This window comes from Neurospora tetraspora (genome assembly GCF_033439725.1).
Source record: "Neurospora tetraspora strain CBS 560.94 chromosome Unknown B0H65scaffold_4, whole genome shotgun sequence".
Classification (NCBI taxonomy): domain Eukaryota; kingdom Fungi; phylum Ascomycota; class Sordariomycetes; order Sordariales; family Sordariaceae; genus Neurospora; species Neurospora tetraspora.
In genome coordinates, this window is record NW_026944386.1 from 3,426,822 (window position 1) to 3,444,814 (window position 17,993).

The 17,993-nt window shown below is 46.9% G+C and overlaps 7 protein-coding genes across 7 annotated transcripts; 3 read left to right on the forward strand and 4 right to left on the reverse strand.

Annotated features, from left to right (window-relative positions):
* Positions 1 to 4,706: 4,706 nt before the first annotated feature.
* On the reverse strand, positions 4,707 to 5,046 carry B0H65DRAFT_549088 (uncharacterized protein; the record flags this gene model as incomplete). Its single annotated transcript, XM_062829628.1, has 2 exons — positions 4,707 to 4,809; positions 4,865 to 5,046. 2 exons carry the CDS (start codon positions 5,044 to 5,046, stop codon positions 4,707 to 4,709), a joined length of 285 nt encoding a protein of 94 aa, XP_062681989.1.
* A 710-nt stretch (positions 5,047 to 5,756) lies between these two features.
* On the forward strand, positions 5,757 to 7,190 carry B0H65DRAFT_466475 (maintenance of mitochondrial structure and function-domain-containing protein). The gene is made up of 3 exons (XM_062826854.1): positions 5,757 to 5,890; positions 5,973 to 6,244; positions 6,328 to 7,190. The coding sequence occupies exons 2-3, from the start codon at positions 6,038 to 6,040 to the stop codon at positions 6,925 to 6,927; spliced, it is 807 nt and encodes a 268-aa protein (XP_062681990.1). The 5' UTR covers positions 5,757 to 5,890; positions 5,973 to 6,037; the 3' UTR covers positions 6,928 to 7,190.
* Positions 7,141 to 8,956, reverse strand: B0H65DRAFT_204229 (uncharacterized protein). Its single transcript, XM_062821844.1, has one exon. The coding sequence runs from the start codon at positions 8,764 to 8,766 to the stop codon at positions 7,354 to 7,356; it is 1,413 nt and encodes a 470-aa protein (XP_062681991.1). The 5' UTR covers positions 8,767 to 8,956; the 3' UTR covers positions 7,141 to 7,353.
* A 189-nt stretch (positions 8,957 to 9,145) lies between these two features.
* On the reverse strand, positions 9,146 to 10,451 carry B0H65DRAFT_426758 (Coproporphyrinogen III oxidase; the record flags this gene model as incomplete). Its single annotated transcript, XM_062824650.1, has 2 exons — positions 9,146 to 10,174; positions 10,251 to 10,451. 2 exons carry the CDS (start codon positions 10,449 to 10,451, stop codon positions 9,146 to 9,148), a joined length of 1,230 nt encoding a protein of 409 aa, XP_062681992.1.
* A 1,595-nt stretch (positions 10,452 to 12,046) lies between these two features.
* On the forward strand, positions 12,047 to 12,913 carry B0H65DRAFT_204397 (autophagy protein Atg8 ubiquitin like protein). Its single transcript, XM_062821845.1, has 3 exons — positions 12,047 to 12,287; positions 12,351 to 12,568; positions 12,636 to 12,913. Exons 1-3 carry the CDS (start codon positions 12,198 to 12,200, stop codon positions 12,691 to 12,693), a joined length of 366 nt encoding a protein of 121 aa, XP_062681993.1. The 5' UTR covers positions 12,047 to 12,197; the 3' UTR covers positions 12,694 to 12,913.
* Positions 12,914 to 14,483: 1,570 nt separating this feature from the next.
* On the forward strand, positions 14,484 to 15,065 carry B0H65DRAFT_204449 (uncharacterized protein). The gene has a single exon (XM_062821846.1). The coding sequence runs from the start codon at positions 14,586 to 14,588 to the stop codon at positions 14,892 to 14,894; it is 309 nt and encodes a 102-aa protein (XP_062681994.1). The 5' UTR covers positions 14,484 to 14,585; the 3' UTR covers positions 14,895 to 15,065.
* A 691-nt stretch (positions 15,066 to 15,756) lies between these two features.
* On the reverse strand, positions 15,757 to 17,954 carry B0H65DRAFT_204478 (LIM-domain binding protein-domain-containing protein). The gene is made up of 4 exons (XM_062821847.1): positions 17,290 to 17,954; positions 16,923 to 17,219; positions 16,545 to 16,859; positions 15,757 to 16,479 (listed from the first exon to the last, which is right to left on the reverse strand). The coding sequence occupies exons 1-4, from the start codon at positions 17,881 to 17,883 to the stop codon at positions 15,964 to 15,966; spliced, it is 1,722 nt and encodes a 573-aa protein (XP_062681995.1). The 5' UTR covers positions 17,884 to 17,954; the 3' UTR covers positions 15,757 to 15,963.
* Between the last annotated feature and the right edge of the window lie 39 nt (positions 17,955 to 17,993).

Here is a 17,993-nt window from a genome sequence, read left to right on the forward strand (position 1 = left end):
AATAATAATAATAATAATAATAATAATAATAATAATAATGGTAATTCGTTAATAGATAGTTTTTTCTATAATTTGTCCCCTTTTATTAGCTTTCTCTGTAATTCGCCCGCCGTTAAGAGTTTTAGTAATTCGGCCCTTAATATTGGGTCCGGATTTAGGTCCCGTTTCCGTCGCTCTTGAAATAATAACGGTATTACTAAGTCTGAAATTCAAAGTTTTATTAATTTCCTAAAGTAGTAAACTTTCCTATAATAATTCCCTTGACGGGAATATTCGTTATTAATTATGCTTATTTTATACTTGCTATATTTATAGTATTACCCTCGGTTTAAGAAACCTTTTTTTTTGGTCATTTTAATAATTATAATTATTTTTATCCTTTAGTACTAGTTAGTAAAAAGATGAAGCTTGTTAATATTTTGAAGGCTTCTTAGATTAACGATACTAGTTAAGATAGTATGAAGAGGATTATAATAGATTTTAGCGTATTTAAAGACTTTATAAAATTTGCTACTATAGCCTCTATAGCTTAAGCTTTTTGCCCCCTTTCTTTGGTTTTTTTCCCTTTTATTTTATTACCCCTAATAATCCTATCTTTATATTTCTTAACGGTTTTGGTATTTTTAGTTTGCTTCTTATTTGTTAGCCCTGACGGTTTGTTATAGCTCTTATTAGTTCCCTAGTATTCCTTACTATTTATTTACGAAACGAATTATTATTAGATACTTTTATAGCTTTGATACCTTTAGTTTGCCCGCTTTCTATTCTTTCTTTATTTCTTTTTAGCCGTTAGTATTAGTTTGATAGCTCCCTAGTATTTAGTTGTAGCCTTGCTAGCCGTTAGATCTTTATTTAAATAATTAGAGCTTTTTTTTGTTTATTTTACGGACTTACCCCTTTTTTTTTCCTCTTTCTTTCCTTCGGCCAATTATAATAAATTTTGGTATAGATTGGCCTTCTTAAGCCGCCTTCTAGTTTTTCGGAATTTCACAGACTTCTACGGACTTTGTATATTTTCGTTTTATTAATCCGATATATCCCGTACTGACCCGGAGTATCCCGAAGACTATAAAGCCCAATTGTTTTGGATAGATTTGTTGGAGGAGACTTAGATAATATTGGAGGAAACTTGGTATTTGTCGGAGGAGATTTGGATCTTTTCGGAGGAGATTTAAACGGATAGGTCTATTGAGGATAATAGTTCCTTTTCTTGTGAGCCGGCATTTAATACCGGAAATCCTCTAGCACCGTGTAGAATAGTCTAGCCTAGTTATGAAGGCTTTGGTTGCCTTTCTAGGCTACAAAGGTTCTTCGAACCTTTGTTGCCAGCTTAGTATATAATTGGGTATAGCTCTAGCTTCTAAACCTTCCTCTTCTTCTTACGAATTATCACTTATTTTACTGCCTTACTGACCACATTATTGGATCGTGAGGCCTTCGATACTTATTCCGTATTACGAGGATACTTAAATATATAATTTCCTAGGTTTATTATTAAAATTCAATTAAACTCTTTAAAAAGGAAAAACTAATTACAATTCTCTAAAACCCTAATTAGAGAGTTCGAATTTCTTTATTAATAAAATATCCTTTAATTTCGTTTTTAATAAGGGTTACTCTACTCTTCTTAATATATTACCGCCCGTATCCTTTTTTATAGGTTTTTATTTTAATAAACGTACTAAAGATGAAGTTTATTACGGCTTCGAACTATAGAAGGCTATATTTAACGTAAGAAGATTTTATTAACTTATAGCTAAATGCTATAATAAAGTAATTATAAAAGTAGAATTAGAGCGCTTCTCCCAGAAAAATAAAACTATTACCTAGAAGGAGTTCGATTCCTTTATTTCTATAGATAAACTCTAAACTATTTACTGTTAAAAATTACCGCCGCCGCTAAAGAACTACAAATTTCTTAATTACTATTTTTTAAAGACTTCTTTAAAGAAGTAGAGTAAATTTATTTTAATAGCTATAAAGAAATGAAATTCTAAATAGAAGTCAATCAAGATAAACTAAGGATTAAAAGGAAATGATTATTCGACTATATATAAGTATATATATATAAATTCTTTAAAAATAGTAAATTTAATAAGGTTAAAGTACGTTTCGTTATATAAAAAAATTAATAAAAAAAGGAAGTAGGGCAAAAAACGTATATTTCTATATTCGCCAGCCGATTTTTCCGCACCCTTATTATTATAATTATACGCTTTAATTTCGAATTTATTTAATATAACGCCGTTAATACTTTCGTTAACGTTTATATAAATAAAGAAATTTATATATATATACCCATAGGATATTAAATATTAAATAAAGTACTTAAAATTATAAAGGCGCTATATAAATTATAGCATTCCCCGCTTTTCTAGTAATGCGAATTTATTAACGCATTTACTACTCTAAATTTCAAAGCGGTCCTAAAAAAACCCTACATTTTTATTAATAACAGCGTATTCGTTTTTTATTATATTAATAATATTATTTTTACCTTCTACCGTAATAAAAGCGAGGAAGTTTATAAGTATATAAATAGTTTTAAATAGCGATACTATTTTATGAGAAGTAAAGAATTATTATAATTCTTAAGTATTGAAATTATATAAAATTATAAAGTACGAAAGATTTAATTATTTTAATAGTTATATTTATAAAAGATATACCGCTTTATAAATAATGAAAAAATAATATAATTACCTATAATTAATATTAAACTCGTACTCTTTAAAGATAAAGTATTTAGAAAGTTAATATATTAATATTAAATTAAAATCGGCTCTATTCTCTATATAATAATTATAATATAACCAGATATTACTTTTGCCATAAGCCGCCTCGTTAAGTATAATTATAACCCCAATTTAAATTATTGTAAGGTTGCAAATAAAATATTATATTATTTATACATTACTATAAATATAGCGCTATATTATAAAGGCGAAAATACTTTACAAACTACATTAGATATATCTTTTATAAATAATTTTATAAATTGAAAGAGTTTATACGGTTTTATAATTAAATTCTTTAACGGTTTAATATATTAGGGAACTATAAATAAATAATCATAACTATATTAACGATTGAAATAGAATTTATTACCCTTTTAAACGTAATAAAAGAAATTATTTTTATAATACATTAATACGAAGTTTAACTATGAAATTCGTAAATCCTATCTTTACTATCGATTATAATAATAAGTAAACAATTAGGGTAATAACGGTCGAAACTTTTAAATTAGTAATTAAATTGAAGTATATAAATATTTATAAGTATTAGTTTAAATAAGAAGTTATAGTTAGAACTATTAAAATTAAGTATTTAAAGATAGTAAAAATGCTTATAGATAGTTTAACGAAGGTACTATCTACGTAGAAGTATATAGAATTCAAGGGATTACTAGGAATAGCTTCAATTAAGGAGAAGAAGGAAAAAAAGGAATATATAATAAATTATATTAAACTAAAAGACATAGAGGAAATAATTAGAAATAGGAAGGCGATATATAAATAGCTTTAGCTTTAATCCCAAAAGAGATTTCAATTAGGGAAGTACATCAATTTAGTAGGCTATATTTAGCTAATAAGACGAGGGTTCTATAAGAGGACTAGTCTCCCAGCCACCCCAATAGCGCTATAGACCTTCCTAATACTCTGGGATCCCCCAACCTATATGTACAGTCTTTCTACTCCACACACTCGATCAATACAGCGATTAACCCATATTCTCTACATTCACATAACCGTGCAATCTAACAATTTCCATGCCCTGAGATGCAGAGCAACAGGGGTTCCGGTTTGGTTTCGGCAATGTAATTCCATGTAATTACGTGCATGGGGCATCGTCGTTGTGGTCGTCGAGGTTCCTATTTGCATCCACTCAAACATCTCGATTCAGCTCATCCACCACTGGAGCCAGTCTCAGGGATCAGGGCAGGTTGGCAATGATGGGTTCCTGTACTGTTCCTGAAGAGCCCGAGTACCTCTACGCTACATTACGAACATGACGGCACTGACCAGACATGATCTGTACACTACCTGAGGTGGTTAGGCTGTTATTGTCAAAGACATCTCAACCAACTAGAAGGAGATCCGCGAGGCCGTTTTCTTGAGCTACATCATCAGACACAGGGCTGTTGCTGGGTAGAGAGCCCATGGTTCAGGAGACTCTCTCTACATGTTCACCGCAGTGGATCATCCTATTCCCCTGAAGATCCAGTCATGGCTTCCAAGTCTGCGGCATAGTCGGTGATGAGTTGTTAGGTAGTCGAACGCCCAAATTTGTTCACAGGTCGATTTCTCAATGACAATGACTTCAGGTATGGAATCGTATCATGACAATAGTAGGTTCGGGTTTCAGGTCAACGCTTCATGGCCATGATTTTGATCAACACAAAATCTATTGAACGTAAAGATGCTTGCCAAACGTTGGGACATTGAGCCCGTCCGTCAGGTTTTGATACCATAACAATCCATCCATCAATCCATTTCCAAAAACGCCAAGGCCATGACTTACAGTCCGTAAAAGGCAACAACTCTGCCCAGTACAGTTGCACCTGGGTATCATTTCCAACACACACTCTCTCTGTCTCTCTTTCTCTCTGGCACCATCGCATCTTAGATGCCGCTGTGTAGACTCGAATGATTAATTTCTTATCTTCGCTCGTCCCAGGTGTCGCAAAACAATCAACTGGCCGCTTAGTTCGTGTTGACGACCTTGTCCTCCTCGATAGTGCCGTAGTTCTCGCTGGAGGCGGAAACCGACTCGAGAGTCTTTTCGCCAACCTTGGCAGAGAAGCCCCTGGATAAAAGTGTTAGTAAGAACATGCGAACCAAGACAGTGTCCGAAAACATACTTCATGAGGGTGTACTCGTGGGTAATGACACCGCCGGCATCGACAATCCTCTGCTTGTCCTGCTTGATGACCGAGTCGGGAGTGTTCTCCTTGTAGGTGATGATGACCGACTTTTGGATGTCAACGGCAATGGCGCCGGAGACGAGGGCAAGGGCGCCGAGAACGAAACCGAAGAACTTCATTTTGCGATAGATTTTGGTTATTGGGACGGGTATAAAGTATGGCGTCACGTTGTTGGGCAGACAGACGATGAATGGGCGGATGGTTTCCCTTGAATTAAATGTCGGGAGGACCCCTCGACTTTAAAGATAAAGGTGCCATGTCACGCGCCAAGGAGCCTCCCAGCGCATAAAGAGACCCCCCCTTTCTGCGGTCTCAGCTTTTCCTCAGGGGGAAGGTCGCTATAAAAGCCCCTGCAAGTTCAGGCGGAAGGGACGTACACAGTACTTCCGTTCACGGCCGTACCTGCTACTGATTAGATAAGGCCTGTTTGTTATGTCACCACGGCAGTGGCACAGGGCAGAAGGCTGAGGCCCCACCGCTCACGAAACTCAAGTTCAAGGTACTAGGCGCTAACCTCATTGGGTACTCACCTTTCCAGCAAGTGAGGCAGCTAGCCAGTGACGACGGCGAGACCAGACCACTGCAACTACAGCAGTTGAGCTTCGAGGCCACTGACAACTGACGACTGACGATATACACATCGACATTCAAAACATCATACCCACCAGCCTTCCTTCTTTACCCCACGAAATACCACCCGACCTCCCGTCACGCCCAACCGAACACACATCCATCACGACCCCTCCGACGACACCTCGAATCCAGCTCTCGCCATGCCCGCCACTACTGCGGAAACGCTCTCCCTGGTGAACCGCAGCGTCTCGGTTGCGCCGCTCGTCCTGCTCTCAGTCGTCGACCACTACAACCGTACCCAAGCCAACAAGTCCAAGAGCAAGCGCGTCGTCGGCGTGCTATTAGGCCAGAATGACGGAAAGAATGTTCGCGTGTCCAACAGTTTCGCGGGTGCGTAACCTCTGTCCCGAAAGCTTGCCTGGCTGCCCCGCGCCTAGGTGATGGCTGGCTGGTTTCTAACTTGGCGATACAGTTCCCTTCGAGGAGGACGATAAGGACCCCTCAGTCTGGTTCCTTGACCACAACTACGTCGAGTCCATGAACGACATGTTCAAGAAGGTCAATGCGCGCGAGAAGCTAATAGGCTGGTACCATTCCGGCCCCAAGCTACGGGCTTCCGATCTCGACATCAACGAACTGTTCAAGCGCTACACTCCCAACCCGCTTCTCGTTATTGTCGATGTTCAGCCCAAGGAGACGGGCGTTCCTACAGATGCCTACTTTGCCGTGGACGAGATCAAGGATGTATGTCTTCCAAGAGACGCTGTCGCGCTTCCACTTGCTCCCATTCAGCAAGTATAGATGCTAACTGCATTTGACTACCACAGGACGGCACCACCACATCCAAGACCTTTGTCCATACTCCCTCCATTATCGAGGCCGAAGAGGCCGAGGAAATCGGCGTCGAGCACCTTCTTCGCGACATCCGTGACGTAGCCGTCGGCACACTATCCACCCGCATCACCAACCAGATGCGCTCCCTGCAAGGCCTCCACCACCGCCTCCGCGACATCCAAGCATATCTCCAAAAGGTCCTTGACGGCCAGCTGCCCGTAAACCACGCCATCCTCGGGAACCTCCAGGACGTCTTCAACTTGCTCCCCAACCTCTCGACGCCCAAGTCCGGCCCAGGCGCTACTGGCACCAACGCCGACAGCGAGCTCAGCCATGCCATGAGCATCAAGACCAACGACCAGCTCATGGCCATCTACCTCAGCAGTCTGATCCGCGCCATCACTGCGTTCCACGACCTGATCGAGAACAAGATCCAGAACAGGCAGCAGCAGGAGGAGAACGACGCCAAGAAGAAGGAAGGAGGAGAGAACGGCGAGAAGAAGGAGGGCGGCGACAAGAAGGAGGGTAGCCCGGCGGCGGCAAATGGTGAAAGCATGGAGAAGGAGAGCAGCCCGAAAGATAAGAAGAAATAAGCGAGACATGATGAAGTGAAAGAGGGAACAGGAATGCGAGCGACGGGACGACGGGGCGCAACGGACCGGGCCGTAGATGATACGAAATCAATCAAATCAGCATGAATCATGTTTGTGTACGAAACCAAACCACAAGAGAGACACTTTCACATAGAAAGAGGGTTGCTCAAGGTCGAGAATGGGATCTTGGGCAAGTTGTTAATAATACTAGTTAACTGACAAGTTTGTGTACTGTGGTGGTAGCGGTTTGCCGGATCATAGAAACGGCATATGAACTCTCTTTTCTAACACTCCCACCAAGTTCCTAAACTTGGACATCAGCAACAATCCCAGCCATCTCCTCTTTACTGAACGCATATAACGGACCCCTCTACTCTCTCATTTAATACTTCAGGATAACATCCCTCCAACAAGTGGGAATACGCTTTAGACATCCGCAACAATCCCAGCCATCTCCTCTCTACTCATCATCCGCTCCGTCACATACCTCCCCAACGCTCTCCTCCACTTATCAGCCAACAGACAGGCAAGCAGGTGTTTACAAACCGGCGGTACGCTCGAGTGATCGTCCGGGTTGAAGAGGGTCATCCCGCCAAAGGTCCAGCCTGCGCTTCCCTGTTTATCTCTGACCCTTTCTTTTTCTCTTTCTCGTAGCTCTTCACTTCCCTGCTCTTCTCCATCTTCATCTCCATCTCCTCCTGCTTCTCCTACTTCTGGTTCTTCGGAGACACAAGCAAACGCAAACGCAGCGCAGGTACAGTTCCATGCTTCCAGGCTGACTATGTACCGCTGTATTCGGTGGTCTCGATCTCGGTCCGTTTCGCTACCACCGGGTTGGACACCTTCGGTATCTGCTGCGTCTCCAAGTCCAACAAGGTTGCTGCTGGGTTTCTTTCGTTTCCGTCTTGGGTGGGTGTTGAGGAACTGGGAGGAGCGGACTAGGTAGAACTCTGGTGGTGGTCGTCGTCGTCGTTCTCCTTTAAGTCCCTGTTGTGACTCGCTGGGCTTCTTTCCCTTTTCTTCATTCTTCTTATCCCCGTCCCCGTCCCCGTCCTCATCTCTGCCCTGGTTCTCATCTCTATAATCCTCTCCGTCGTCCTCCTCTCCCATAATCACATCCACATCCACATCCACATCCCCATCTACCTCTTTCTTCTGCTCCTTCTGCTCCTTTCGCTCCTTCTGCCCCCCTTCCTTCTTCACTACCGCCGCCTCCCCAGCAGCACACCTCAAAACAACCCGTTCAACCAACCCCCGTTCCAAAACCTCCAAACCAGATAACACCACCCCCGGAAAGAGAACATGCAGCGTGATGATCAAATGTCGGTATTCAGGTGGTACCAGTTTTAGGGGGTTTGGATTCCCCTTCCAACCTCCTCCTCCTTCTCCTCCTCCCGGTCCATCCTTTTTTCTCGTCGCGATATGTCCCTTCGCTTCATCACCTTCTTCTTTCAGAATCTGGAGGAGTTGTTTCCTCTTTTTTTGGGTGATTATTTCTGCTGCTCCTTCTTCTGCTTCTGTTGCCTCTGTTGTTCCTGATATTGATGGTGGGTCTCGTTGTTGCGTTTTGGTTGGTGCCGGTGCCGGTGCTGGTGCTGCCGGTGGTTCGTTAAGGAGAGGAATGTTGGAGATGGCGGTTATTAGGGAGGTGAGGAATTGGCGGGAGGTGGGGAGGTGGAGGGTTGAGCTTTGTGGTGAGTGTGAGTGTGACGGTGATGAATTTTGCGGTGGTTGAGGTTGATAGGACGGTTGAGGCTGGTGTGAAGCAGGTGGGTGTAAGTGGAAGGCGGGATCAGGGTCGGGATGCCCGTCCGGGTGGTGTGGGTTCGGTGAGGCCATCGCGATGTTTAATTGCTTTCAGGGAGTGATTAACTGAGTGTCTCTGGAGTATATCCTGTGATGGTGTTTTTGGTGATTGTTAGGGCTCGGGTATCGTCTTGAACGTGGTTTTAGTTGATGGTTGTTGCATGGTGTAGGTTGTTGGGTGGAAGCAGTGACGCGGTTGAGAAATTGTCACAAGTTCATTTCTGCATACTCTACTCAACAGTGCGGCAACCATCACTCGAATTAAACACAACCAGACTTGACAGATCATCGATGGTATTTTGTCTATACATCCGTTTTCTTCATCTCATATAACCCATATTTATCATGCAAGTCATAAATATACATACAAAGAACCTTCAGAAGAACAAAATAAAAGTATAAACCCTCATCATCATACCCACTCCTTGGGGTTCTTGAGCACCTCAACCAACCTCGCCTCCCTGCTCTTCGGCTGCGGCTCATACATATACTCCCACCTAGCCGTCAGAGGCAAGCTCATGAGGATACTCTCCACGCGCGCACCAGGAGTATTCAAGCCAAACGCGGTGCCGCGGTCGTGCACTAGGTTGAACTCGACATACCTGCCCCTGCGAATTTGCTGCCACTCCTTCTCCTTCTCCGTGAACGACATGTCCTTTCGCTTGTTGATGATGGAGATGTAGTTGGGCGCAAACGACTTGAGCGCGTCCTGGACGAAAGCGAAGGTGTTCTCCTTGTCCGAGACGGTCTCGTCCAAGTCGTCGAAGAAGATGCCGCCGATACCGCGGGACTCGCCGCGGTGCTTGTTGTAGAAGTACTCGTCACACCACTTCTTGAAGCGGGGGTAGTACTCCTTGTCGTGCGCGTCGCACACCTCCTTCAGCGACTTGTGGAATTGGATGGCGTCCTCGTCAAAGAGGTAGCTGGGCGTCAAGTCGCTTCCTCCACCGAACCACCACGCGCCCGAGGAGCCGTCGGGGTTGGCCGTCTCGAAGTATCGGTAGTTGAGGTGGACCGTCGGGGCCATGGGGTTCTTGGGGTGGACGATCAGGCTGAGGCCGGCGGCAAAGAACTCGAGGCTGTCGGGAATGTTGTCGTCCTGGGCCAGGTTCTTGTGGTTCGCGCGCATCTTGATGATGGCGGGCTTGGGAAGAGTGCCGTAGACGACGCTCACACCGACACCGGCCTTCTCAAACACCTTGCCGTCCTGGAGGACGCATGTGATGCCGCCGCCACCCTCCTTGCGCTGCCACTCGTCCACCCGGAATGGTGTGCCGTCGGCCTCCTCTAGCGCTCTGACAATCTCCTTCTGTTGCTCCTTGACGAACTTCTCCATGCGCAGGCGCATTGGCGAGGCATCGGTCACGCCCTTCTCGCGCTTAGTCTGTTGGTCGCGCTCGGCGAGGGTAGGGGTATCGCATCGGATGGGATCTTCGACGGCCTGGATTCAGAGCACATAGTGAGCTTAGAGTTCGTAGTAGGCAAGAGGTCAATGGGAATTCGCAGCGGGCGCATACCATCTTGTAGCTAAGGGTAGTGGCAACAGCCAAGCCAGCGGCAGCCAAGGTGAGGTAGTTGCGCGAGTTCGAGAAAGCTTGACGTGCTGATCCGGAGCTCTGAAAGCTTGATGCAGCTCGGCGAGGGGTCCAGGTGTTATTGAACTGGCGCTTTGTCTTGCACTGAGCAAACAGGCGAAGGGTAGGCCGACGCGAGGCCATCTTGACGGTCCTTATTTATACGGTTCAGGACGTGGTGGCGTAGTGGTGGGTGGTGAGCAGGTTGAGGTCCCGGTATCGAACGATTTCACTCTGCAGACATGAGACCACCACCCCAGATCTAGGTACGGAGGGCCGGGAAAGACCGCGCGGTTTACAAAGCGAATTGGCGAATTGTCGATTTGTTTTGACAGGGTCGATCGTCGGCTGATGTGGTGTCCAGAATCGGATGTTGTCGAAATCGAGAACTCGGGCTCGGCGGGTAGTCTAGTCTTCGCTGGGTATTCGCCCGGCGCGACTGCTGCCCTCGGCTGGTGGGGAGGAGGGATCCGCTTGTGGTGCCCCGGGCCCCCGAAGCCGAACTCGCTTTCACTGGCTGGATCAACTATCAACTACCTAATGGAAAATGACGCTATACCCGGAACAGGATGATAGACAGCTCCCGGCCTCCGTTCCTTGCATTCAACGGCTCCAGTGGATGGACGGGGAACCGGACCCTGAGGAGTGTAGTGGTGGCCCGCCCGGGGAGTGGAATGTCCACAAAGGTGCTGCACGCACTCCGGGAGCAAACGGAGAAGGCGGACACCGAACGGTACGGTATGTTGTAAAAACGCGGGCCCGGGTCCCATGGCGGGGCAACCGGTCACCTCCGATCGGACTTGTCGGGAGGAGCTCCAGGATGAAGCTCAAGCTCCATCGTAGACTATCACGGATAAGATAGACACCGGATAAGATACGTGCAAACAGGCGGAGAGAATGACGACTTCACAGTGACATCCATGACCTGGTCCTCCCTAGGTCTTTAATAGACGGGGAACAAAGCGGTCAACAAGTGCAAGTGTTCGAGACACTGGCCAAGCCGATCGAGCCGTCCACGCCGTCTTAGTAAAATGCGGTCTACACTCTATAGTCCAAAGGAGCATGGCCACGAGGCCGCTTCTCAGAAAACAATGCGCCCTTCTTCCATCCTTCTGTCTTCCACATGTACTACCGAAAGGTACATAGCTACAAGTACAATGAGAGATAGGAGACGGGACGGAGAAGGAGTGCTGCGTCATTGCTACCACGCCGCCCCACCGTTGGCCAAGAGGTACCGTTCAGGTACCGCTCCTAGCTGAGTGCCGGGCACGCCTTCGCCTTGAGATGCCCCTGGAATGCCACTGAACAGGCAGTGACCTGTTAAGCTTGACCATGTGAGCGACGGCCAGTGACCCATCTGATTCACCGACTTGGGGACGGGCTAAGCCCAATCGAGGATCGACCCTCGCTTTAGTCATCTGGTCAGCCCCGCCTCCGCCTGCTGGTCACCCGCTGCTGTTTGTCCAGGGCCTTTGACCAGTGCTGCGCAGACAGGCGGGCAGGCGCCAACTGGACGCGGCCGATAGGCAACACTGGCCTGGTAACTAACACACCTTACAGAACTCCTGCTTTGGTCAAAGAGGTACATCAACCCTTCTCCCCCCTCTTCATCCTTTTACCGTTTCTTACCTCTGACATCTCCCCAGCTTCCCTCATTTCATCACACGCCAGTCATCAAGGTATGTCCTGCATTTCCGTCCAACTCCGATTCTGCCCATCCCCATCTGGAAGCCATCTATGACCTTCCTCCCTTTCAATATCCTCTTCTCCGACTAACACTGGATTTCCTCTATCGCAGAACACCGTCTTATCCGGGCATCCATCTCTTGAAAATACCCAAGTCAAACACCTATCAGCACACCTTCTACATCATCAAACCAACCCGCCAAAATGAGATCCAAGTTTAAGGACGAGCACCCCTTCGAGAAGCGCAAGGCTGAGGCTGAGCGTATTCGCCAGAAGTACTCCGACCGCATTCCCGTAAGCAACCCCCAATCTCGACCTCCCAGTCACCGTCCTTATCACTAACACATATCGCCACAGGTTATCTGCGAAAAGGTCGAGAAGAGTGATATCGCTACCATCGATAAGAAGAAGTACCTCGTACCGGCGGACCTCACCGTGGGCCAGTTCGTTTACGTCATCCGCAAGCGCATCAAGCTGTCCCCCGAGAAGGCCATCTTCATCTTCGTAGATGAGGTCCTTCCTCCAACCGCTGCTCTCATGAGCAGCATCTACGAGGAGCACAAGGACGAGGATGGGTATGTGCTCGCTTCCGTCCCCTTTCATTTCAACAGGAACCCAGACTAACTTTGATGACTAATACAGTTTCCTTTACATCACGTACTCGGGCGAGAACACCTTCGGCGACTTCGAGACTGCGTAATCATATCCTCTCTACCGTTTTGCTTTAGACGTTGTCGGCGTTTTGGGGGGATTCATACACGATTACTGGATCAATGAACGGGTTGGTGGGCTGTGCATCATGTTGTTTCTGCTGGGTTTATATCCTTAGGTTCCGTTGGCTGAGGAGGGAGAGGGCTTGCTATGACAGAAGGGACGATGGGGCTGTGCTGTTGGGGTCTGGACTTGAGTGCCGCCTGCAGCCGTATGAAAGCGAAAGCCCCCTTTCTTTGCTTCCCGGTGTGCTTTGGTCTAGAGAGAGCATAATTTGCCGTTGGGTTGCCCGTTTCACAAATCAATGTTTACCTCATTCTCTATGCCCTTTTTCACCACGCCGGTGACTTACACCCCTTGTTGAGCCCCTCCAAACATAAACCCTGGATGCACGCCCGCAATGGATGGATGACACGAGGACGGCAGTTCTACACGTGGATCTCATGAGGAGGAAGGGAGGAAGCACGCAGCTTAGAAATATACGATAGGTAGTACACGTGTCCTAGCTGGATATCGTTACACTGGTTCCCATGATTAATGCTCTGTGTATAATGGTGCTTGGTCATGTCTGGTGGGTAGTGTAATCGCGGAGGACTCCCGCAACAGTCATACCGCATAAACTCACCAAGCTCGTATATCCGTTCGGCCAGCTTTATGCCAACTTCATTCATAACAGGGCCTGCCTTGCTAATACAAGAAAGCTGTGCATACTGCCTGGCCCTGCATCGGTCTCTCAAAGGAACCCAAACCCTAAAGCACTCAAAAGATGCATTATACCATCTCTTACTAAGAGCACAGAACGAATGACTAACACCTTTCCATCAAATTCCTCTGCCATCCTTAAATCTTGAACTTGACATTACTGTTCGAAACCATCACGGCAAATAGTTGAATCGTCTCCCACTAAGATGCTTATCCTCAAAGGCAGCATGTATCTGGTCTTTGAGTGACAAAACAATGCACAGTGACTGCTGCATATTGAAAGACAAAGGGCTACATATGCGTGCGGGTGAGTGAGGATCAATCAGGTAAGTGAGGAAAGTTGAAAGAAGAACAATGGATAGGTAGTTCACGATCAAGAATACACATACTACAGGAGGATGGGTTAGGTTAGGTGTATGTATGGTGACTGTATTGAATGTTTGTTGTCTCAAATTTGCAAGATCCCGTCTCGCTGGTAGGCAGGCCACTGTATGAAGGCACCAAAAAAAAAAAAAAAAACCCCCCAAAAGAAAAGAAGAGAAAAAAAAAAAGAGAAATAAAAAGGAAACAGATGAATGAGGGTTACCTATGAATTACATACATGAGTTGTGGGGGAGACAAGAAGAGTCAGATACATAGATTATATCTTCGTCGTGAACGAAATAGAACAGAACAGAACAGAAACAGCCACGTTTAGATCGGACGGACTTGGGCTTTACACAAGTTGAAAAGAAGAAGAAAAAGAAGAAGAAGAAGAAGAAGGCTGAATGACAAAGGAGTATGCCATCCGGATGAGTTACCTTTAGCTACCTAGGTACCTACCTTCATCATGTCATTCCCACACAGTGAGTGTTATTCACATCGTTCGTTGCTCACGGTTTCAATCAATCCTAAAAGGTTCAAACTATGCAGTTGCTGTATGATATTCGGTGATATAATCAAAACAGGCGGAATAGGAGTAATCGGGCATCTGGGGGAGGGGAAATCATAATTAGGATATATGTAACACCATATCAAGAACCTTCTTCTCCAGAATCACGATACATAGTTGGCAGGAAGGAATCCAAGTGAATTTTTTGTCAGTATTCTGCGGGCCAGAATGAACGTGTTGACGTAGATGTTAGATGGATGGAAGAAACAGAAGCAAGCACCAGCAACATGAACACATGACAACGCAATATGATGCTCAAGTCTCTCATAACTACCAAAAGTTTTGATACAAAATCCCTCCCCGAATCCCTCTCTCTATCCAACTCCTTGCCCTCTTATCCTTCAGTTCTTTTGTGTTTTCTTTCCTTTCAGTTATCCGTTCCTCTTCTCCATCTCGTTCTCAACGGAAGCCACGCGCGCAACACAGTAGAGGTAAGTATCAGAAGAATCGATCCGAGAAAGTATGTGGTAATACGCTATGTTTTGCGTCTGTCGCTTCTCTTTCAGAACACCATTTTTGCAATGTCTTTCCTTCCCAATAGTCGGCGGCTCTCGTAAGACTCCAAATCATTAACATTAAACAGAAAACGACGACGACCATAGACCAGAAGATCCGGAGCGGGAGCGGGAGCAGGGGGGCAATCACAGGGGCAAGATAGGGCCAAGTCAACCTGGCTGACACCAGAGACTGATCCCATACCTCAGACTTATGAATGTCATCCCCAAGCTCGTGAGATGAACGAGGAATGACCCGACCCCTCACTCCTTCCCTACTCGCGTGTCGTTTTCTTTCTTTTCCCTCAGTCCCCTTTGCCTAAACCAAAAATAACAGAGAGACTCCTTTCCTGCACTATATATCAACCCGGCAAAAGGGAAACGGAAAAACGGTAGTAGTAGGAATGCGCTGGTTTCTCAAACTTTGGAACCAAAGACCAAATAAAGAGGAAAAATGGAAACGCGATGTACAAAAAAAGCACGCCTTCCTTCCTTCGCCTTGCAGAACGCCTACCAGAACGCGTCAAAAACGCCTGCCTCGAGTGCAATATTATCATGAACTCGAGCCAAGTAAATTCCGGCACCCGCTTCAGCTGACCCCTCCCTCAAATCGATCCTATCCGCTCTGCTCCTCCGTTCCATCCATCTTATTTCCCATATCTTGCCGCCTCTTCCTGATCGATTCTTCTTCCCACATCTTGGTGTCTCTGTTATCCTAACCTCCTCTTCCTCCGTCAACGGCTCCGCTCCCTCTTTTGATAGCCTTATCTGGCTCCCCCGCCGTCTCCTCCCATATGCGCTTTGAACTATCGTCTTCCCATGTGAACCAGAAAATGGGGTATATGCAAATGGTCCGATTCCAGAATGAATGCTTTCCCCGGCCCAAATACAGAGTTTAGCCGGATGCAGTCATGTAAAATCCCATGCGTGTGTGAACAGAAAGAAAAAGAAGGAAAAATCGAGCCCAAGACTTCCCAGCTGTGGATGTCTAAGAAGTCGAGAGGTCTGAACGAGCTCATATCAAAAAGACTAAGCATGACGCCAAGACACCAACCGTAAAGAGTTTCTGTTATTTGTTTATGAAAGGCGATTAAGACGGCGTCCAAAGCTCGAGAAACGAACGCCTCGGCTTCTATCCTTGGTTGTTCTTCATGCGTTTTTGCATCCTCGGCGTTGGAGGGTGCTTAGCCTTCACTTGGACGCCGTTCATCTGCGGCATCTGGGGTGTACCGATAGTCGCCGGTGTCGGGGCCGAGGTGGGACCATCATCTTCGAGCTTCGCCTGGGAGGCCCTCCTCTTCTTGTTATTCTGCTGAGGCGAAGTATTTGCGCTTGGCCCACTAGAGTTGGTGCCTTGCTGGCTGACTTGAAGCTGCATGGCAGGCGCTTGCATTTGGCCGGGAGCCGGGCTACCCATATGAGGAGACCCAGGAAGCATCTGGTTTGCCATCGCTGGACTGGCACCCATAGGGAATTGGTTATACCCAGGCGTCCTAGGTACTCCTTGCGGCATCGCCTGACCGTTGACATTTGGACCTTGACCCGTGATCTGGGTCATATACTGCTCAAGAGCAGCATACGGAGAAATGCCGGGATGGCTGTGGGAGAATGTGAATAGGGGGTTCATTTGGCCTATGATATCGGCCATCTGCACAAAACATCGAGTTAGCGTTACATTGTACCTGCAGAACAGTGCGTATTGCGACCACGTACCTCCAGGAACTGAAACACGCCTTCTGGAATCCCCATGCCGATTTTCACGCAAGAGTCCGGGAGCTCAATATCCGGCGGCGGAGTGGCTGGGCTCTTGTACGGCCTTTGCTTGCCCTTTTTGCTCATCTCTGGGGACTGCTTGCTGTCAGGCGGGTTCAGGGATCTCCACTCCTTGATCCAGGTATGCGAAGGCCGAGCAGCCTCGATGATTGCGCGCCGCGAATGGTACTCCTCGTGGTTCTCAACGACAAAGTCGAAAAGCTCGATATTTTGGTCGCTATCGAATTGGATCCGGAGAGTTCCATTGTGTACGACCTATTTCAGACTGGTAAGCGTGCTGCTACTACATAGGCTTGGGTTTAGGGCTCTCCAACTTACATGCGATCCATTGTCGTACCAGTAGAAGACACTCGCCTTGGCGATTTCAATGAAATGGCCGTCATGGGGCATCGATCTGTCTGTCGTCCCCTGCGTGACCAGCTGCATTTTCGATACGCCACTCTCGAAATGCACGTTGAAGAATCGCGGCAAAGCTGCGTAGTCGATCTCGTACGGCTTGGGATCGGCAGCTTCATCCTCACGTTTCTTAAAAGTTTGGCGGAAGACGCCTTTTTGGGAGAAGAACCGCTGGACAAAGTGGTGCCAGTACTTTAAGCCGTCTGCACCCTGGGAGCCCTTCAAAAAAGCAAAGTCAGCAAGAATGGACGTGAAGTTGGAATGGGGGATGTTCAGCGCGTAAGCTTACCGTGAACCCATTCAAGTGCTCATTGAACAAATTAAGCTTGAGCAAGCACTGGCCCTTCAAGTTTGCGCTATCTACACGTTTTTGCTGCAACAGGCTGGCAACATTGGCAGCTGCTTGGACTTGGGCATGGGCAAGCTGGGCTTGCTGGGCTTGTGTGGTCTGCGGCGTTTGAGGAGAAACCTGCTGTTGGGCGTTCGGCTGCTGTGTAGGGCCCTGAGCAGGCCCCTGATTCTGTGCTGGCCCATTAACTCCCGGACCTGGCTGAACCTGTGGTTGCTGTTGGTTAGGCTGCTGAGGCTGACCCGGCTGCTGTTGGGGCGGTTGTTGAGGCGGCTGGGCCTGTGGTTGTTGCTGCTGCTGCTGTGGTTGCCCCGGCCCTCCTTGCTGTGCCTGGGCCTGGGCCTGGGCAGCCTGAACTGCCGCCGACTGTTGGGCATGAGCCTGTTGCGTATGAAGAGCGGCCAGTTGAGCTTGCATGTTGAGGCCTGGGCCTTGGGGATTGATGGGGTGCTGGCCGGGGTTGTTTCCCTGCTGGGCCATTTGCTGTTGCTGCTGCTGTTGTAGTTGTTGCTGCTGCTGTTGCTGTTGCTGCATCGCCAACTGTTGGGCTATGAGATTCGGCTTTGTATAGCGTTAGCATTCTTGCAGTAGATCGCCTTTCGCAATGGGACTCTCGAATTCTTACATTCATCCCCTGCCCCGGG

Bases quoted from the DNA above. Each gene is read 5' to 3' on its own strand.
- B0H65DRAFT_466475 (XM_062826854.1), top strand. From the start codon at position 6,038: ATGAACGACATGTTCAAGAAGGTCAATGCGCGCGAGAAGCTAATAGGC. The intron at 6,245-6,327 runs GTATGTCTTCCA...TGACTACCACAG, and splicing joins CCGTGGACGAGATCAAGGAT to GACGGCACCACCACATCCAA.
- B0H65DRAFT_204229 (XM_062821844.1), bottom strand. From the start codon at position 8,766: ATGGCCTCACCGAACCCACACCACCCGGACGGGCATCCCGACCCTGAT.
- B0H65DRAFT_204397 (XM_062821845.1), top strand. From the start codon at position 12,198: ATGAGATCCAAGTTTAAGGACGAGCACCCCTTCGAGAAGCGCAAGGCT. The intron at 12,288-12,350 runs GTAAGCAACCCC...ATATCGCCACAG, and splicing joins AGTACTCCGACCGCATTCCC to GTTATCTGCGAAAAGGTCGA. The intron at 12,569-12,635 runs GTATGTGCTCGC...TGACTAATACAG, and splicing joins GAGCACAAGGACGAGGATGG to TTTCCTTTACATCACGTACT.
- B0H65DRAFT_204449 (XM_062821846.1), top strand. From the start codon at position 14,586: ATGATGCTCAAGTCTCTCATAACTACCAAAAGTTTTGATACAAAATCC.
- B0H65DRAFT_204478 (XM_062821847.1), bottom strand. From the start codon at position 17,883: ATGCAGCAACAGCAACAGCAGCAGCAACAACTACAACAGCAGCAGCAA. The intron at 17,220-17,289 runs GTAAGCTTACGC...GCTTTTTTGAAG, and splicing joins AGCACTTGAATGGGTTCACG to GGCTCCCAGGGTGCAGACGG. The intron at 16,860-16,922 runs GTAAGTTGGAGA...AGTCTGAAATAG, and splicing joins GGTACGACAATGGATCGCAT to GTCGTACACAATGGAACTCT.